General features: G+C 47.0%; 1 protein-coding gene across 1 annotated transcript; it reads left to right on the forward strand.

Annotated features, from left to right (window-relative positions):
• Positions 1-1,605: 1,605 nt before the first annotated feature.
• LOC146257092 (uncharacterized) lies at positions 1,606-4,248 on the forward strand. The gene is made up of 6 exons (XM_084674817.1): positions 1,606-1,895; positions 1,981-2,100; positions 2,177-2,295; positions 2,382-2,532; positions 2,628-2,746; positions 2,827-4,248. Exons 1-6 carry the CDS (start codon positions 1,625-1,627, stop codon positions 3,889-3,891), a joined length of 1,845 nt encoding a protein of 614 aa, XP_084530943.1. The 5' UTR covers positions 1,606-1,624; the 3' UTR covers positions 3,892-4,248.
• Positions 4,249-4,541: the final 293 nt, after the last annotated feature.

Genomic DNA, 4,541 nt, shown 5'->3' on the forward strand with positions numbered 1-4,541 from the left:
CTAATTTAATGATTTAATTAACTAATGATTTAATTAATTCATTAATTATCTCCGGCTCCCTGCCTCATGTCATGTATGTATGTGTTGCATCGAGGAGGCAGGGAGTGGTTCCCTTAGATCATCCACTCTGCCAAAGTTAAATCTAGGCTACATGTCCATGTCATGTAACAAAATGCTCAAATCTAATAGGCCTACGTGATAGTCTTGACTGAACTTGTTTAATGAACAAGTCAACTTCTGTGTCTTATTTGTATTCTTTGTTAATTGACAATGGATAATTGTAAACGTTCACATACATTTGAGTAACTTAGTAGACACTTTGACACAAGGCATGTAAAAATGATAGTTACAGTACATGAATGTTCAGTAGCCTACATGCCAAATTTATGATTGGATTTATTTCTCTTTGGGTCATGTGTCATCGTTTGGGTCATCGTTTCATCTATTTCCTGTGGCAAACAAACGTAATCAGTGAGCTTAAAATAATTCCACCTAGCTAGCTCAAGCTAATAATGTCATAAGCTAGCTTTCTAGTTAACATGCAGTAGCTAAAAATGCATACTACTCTGCGTTATCATTTTATTGTGAGGTGTGAGGGACACGTTGAGGAAGACTTGACATAGCTACCTTGTTTCTTTCCAATACCATTTACGTTTTCAGTAACCATCTGCAACTGACTCGTTTTTTTATAGTCTATGCTCGATTGCGTTAGCACCAATGTTGTTGAGAGGGGGGGTCGACGCTCTACCTCTGGGGCCGGGTTGTATGTAGCTAGGAGATCACTGTGACTGACAGGTGCAGTAAACGGGCTGAACAGTATTTTATCAACTTGTTCAATTAAAAGATGAAATAAAGTTGCTAAAGTTTTGTTTTGTTTTTAATAGTAGATACATTAAATGTGCTCAATACTCCACTGAGTCAAAAGTGGTGGGGTGGGGCCCTACCACTTTTCATTTAAAAGTAGTGGGGCAAATACATGCTTGCCAGACGTGTGCCGGCGGCTTTGAGATGATCCCGAAATTGGGGATGACTAGTGCACAGTGCCTGTTATGCAGTTGGTGCTTAAGATGTCAGTGAAACACACCTAAAGAGGAAACCCTTTCACTCCTTAGAACTTTGCAGAGTGCCCGGTTCTTGAGTTGATAGTGGCAACAAAACACACACACGTGCATGCACAGATATTCCTAGCATTATTAGAGAGACTTGAAAACGGAATCTGATAATCAATTTACCCTTGAACTTTTTGACAGCCTGAAAGTAATCTGTAAAAATGTAACATACAATGCTATTCTAAATAGGCTATTTCAAAATCAATCGGTGAGTTCAAAAACAGACAGAACAAAATAATACATACATGTTGAAAGTAATAATTGTACTATTTCTAAGTCGGATTACCATGAGCTCATCTGCACTAAATTGACAAAAAAAAAGCCAATTGGGAGGATCTACGTGAAAAAATCTACTCGGAACAGCCACGTGATCCAATTGCCCCTCAGGTGCGTTTGTATGAAGGCTTGCCAACCTCAAATTTGATTGGTCATCCAATTTGAGTAAGCACCTTAAAGCTGTGTAAAATGTGTGTTTACGTTACGTTGGGTAGGGCGGTATTGAGAGGCTGTCTAACATGGTGCTGTGGAATAATTCTCTTTTTTGCTTCTTGGTACTGAATACTTTGACCTCTTTTGTTGCAGTTTCATATGGAAGTGTTAGAGGTGGGAGCACTTTTAGGTTAACAAATGAAGAGACCGATCCAATGGAATTTGGAACTAAAATTAGAAGAGACTTTCTTCGTCACGCAAATGATCCCAGATCTCGGACTGGCATCATAACTAGAAATGGCTCTCTTGCCTTTGATTCTGATAGCCAGGAGGCTAACCAAACCATAAGCATGGATTGTGAGTATACCCAACATCCCTCAAGTTGGCCAGCGGGTGTATTAGTGGTTCCTCCACTATATGTAACTTGCTTTTACTGTCTTAGCTCGGCACCTGTTGATGAATGCTAAACTAAAGCGCATGGGACCTTCGGTGCAGTGCGCTGATGATGCTATGACCTTACGGGTGAAGGGAGGGAAGACTCCCCATTTTCTGGTTGACAATGGTGAGATCAATGATGCATTTCTGTGGATTTCCGGTGGAAACAACTTTTGAAACAAAGTTTGATCTGCTTTCTGCAGGTGATGGGACTCTCATTCCCGTGAATCAGATGCCTTCTCAGTGTGGATTCGCTGTGAGAAGGACACGCAGAGATGTGCTATTTGTTGCTCCATACCAAGGCTGTCATGTTGCTGAACAGGTCATTCATAATGGAAGGAATGACGACTACACACCTATTGGTTGATTTTGAGCCAAGTGACTTCAAGTGGTCTACTCTTCCAACAGGGTGGTGATCATGTACTGCATCTAAAGCTGTGGGGAGAATCCATGAAAATGACTTGTCCCCTTGCACCTCCTCGCCTTTTAGTCTCCTGCCTCATGAATAGCATGGTGTTGAATATGGGTAGACTTGCAGCAGATGCAGTCTATGTAAAAGGTACATTTCAACAGTTACTTGTGAGTTTTGCAAAGGAGTTAATGTAATGTACTTTGACAATTGTGTTGATAGACTAATGAACAACTTGTGTTTAGTTTCCAACGTATGGGAGCCCCTGCGGTCATCCAGACAACTTTGTGGGTTTACTGTGGCATCACATTCTAGAAGATTGCTGATCAGTGCTCTTTACAAAGAGCCCTGCGTCAAGATGGAGGTTTAGTGCCAACTTCTGATATTAATATGATCACAAATATGTAAACTCTTTGTCTTCCACTAATATTTGTATTTTTACAGGAGATGGCGTATGTTGTCCTGCTGATGAATGGCCAAGAGTTTGGCGTATCCTGCCCATATCCACTTGCTGCTCCGGCAACAACTGATCCCAAGATGCCAGACCTTCTTCCTTACCCTCACGCTCCAGGGTCCCCCAGACCATTCCCAATTACTCCAGGCTCTTCCAATTCTGAGTCAGTAGAGCTGCCTCCATACCCTGAGTTCCCAGTAGCTGCACCCACTGATCCCCAGACTACAGACTTTCCTAACCCCCCTTTACCCAGCTCTCCTCAGTTTCCCGCATCCCCTCAGTTTCCCGGGCTGCCAGGGTCCCCGGGTCCCCCTCAGTTTCCCAGGCTGCCAGGGTTCCCGGGTCCCCCTCAGCGTCCAGGGTTCCCCGGCCCTCCTCAGCGTCCAGGGTTCCCCGGCCCTCCTCAGCGTCCAGGGTTCCCCGGCCCTCCTCAGCGTCCAGGGTTCCCCGGCCCTCCTCAGCGTCCAGGGTTCCCCGGCCCTCCTCAGCGTCCAGGGTTCCCCGGCCCTCCTCAGCGTCCAGGGTTCCCCGGCCCTCCTCAGCGTCCAGGGTTCCCCGGCCCTCCTCAGTTTCCAGGGTCCCCTCAGTTTCCCGGCTTCCCGGGTCCCCCTCAGTTTCCCGGGCTGCCAGGGTTCCCGGGTCCCCCTCAGTTTCCCGGGCTGCCAGGGTTCCCGGGTCCCCCTCAGTTTCCCGGGCTGCCAGGGTTCCCCGGCCCTCCTCCGTTTCCCGGGCTGCCAGGGTTCCCCGGCCCTCCTCCGCGTCCAGGGTTCCCCGGCCCTCCTCCGCGTCCAGGGTTCCCCGGCCCTCCTCCGCGTCCAGGGTTCCCCGGCCCTCCTCCGCGTCCAGGGTTCCCCGGCCCTCCTCCGCGTCCAGGGTTCCCCGGCCCTCCTCCGCGTCCAGGGTTCCCCGGCCCTCCTCAGCGTCCAGGGTTCCCCGGCCCTCCTCAGTTTCCAGGGTCCCCTCATTTTCCCGGGCTGCCAGGGTCCCCCATACCATTCCCAACTACTGCAGGCTCTTCTGATTGTGAGTCCGTAGAGCTGCCTCCATACCCCTAATTCCCAGGTGTCCCTCCATACCCCTAGTTCCCCAGACTATTCCTAACAACTGCCACTATGAGAGCTGCACCTGCTTATCCTCAGTTGATGCTGCGCTTTACAAGGTGCAAAGGGTCCCTCTAATGTACAACAGGTTCCAGGCCTATGCTTCCCTTCAGTCGAGTGTTACACCTGCTCCAGCAGTGGTCTTTATAAGTCTTCACCACTGGTGTTGAGGACCAGAGAAGGATTCCTGGCTTTGGTTCTCACAGGTGCCCTCCCTCCTCCACCTGCTCCTGAGGACTCGTAGAAAGTGAATCTTAAGTACTTGTTTTAGCTTAACTTTTGAACGTATTAAAATAATTGTCAACTTTACAACGACGTTCTGGATTCACTTCTGTATAGGATGTTAGTGCTCAGCCACCATTTTAGCCAAACATTGTTTTAAACTTGTTGAGAGTTTGACATGCAGGATTGTCACAAGCCCTTACATTTAAATTCACAGCTCAACTTCACTTGGTTGAACCATTAGTAGTATGAGTTTGCTTTGGTTTGCCACCCACTTAAACAAGTGTTATTTTACTTTCAGTAGAATATTTAATTTGGCTTTGAGTGGACAAGCCATACTAATTGCGTAAGCCTGCTTCCATCTTGTATGGTAAATCTTTACT

Source organism: Hypomesus nipponensis, chromosome 15 (genome assembly GCF_054491055.1).
Source record: "Hypomesus nipponensis isolate SF chromosome 15, ASM5449105v1, whole genome shotgun sequence".
In the NCBI taxonomy this organism is placed as follows: Eukaryota; Metazoa; Chordata; class Actinopteri; order Osmeriformes; family Osmeridae; genus Hypomesus; species Hypomesus nipponensis.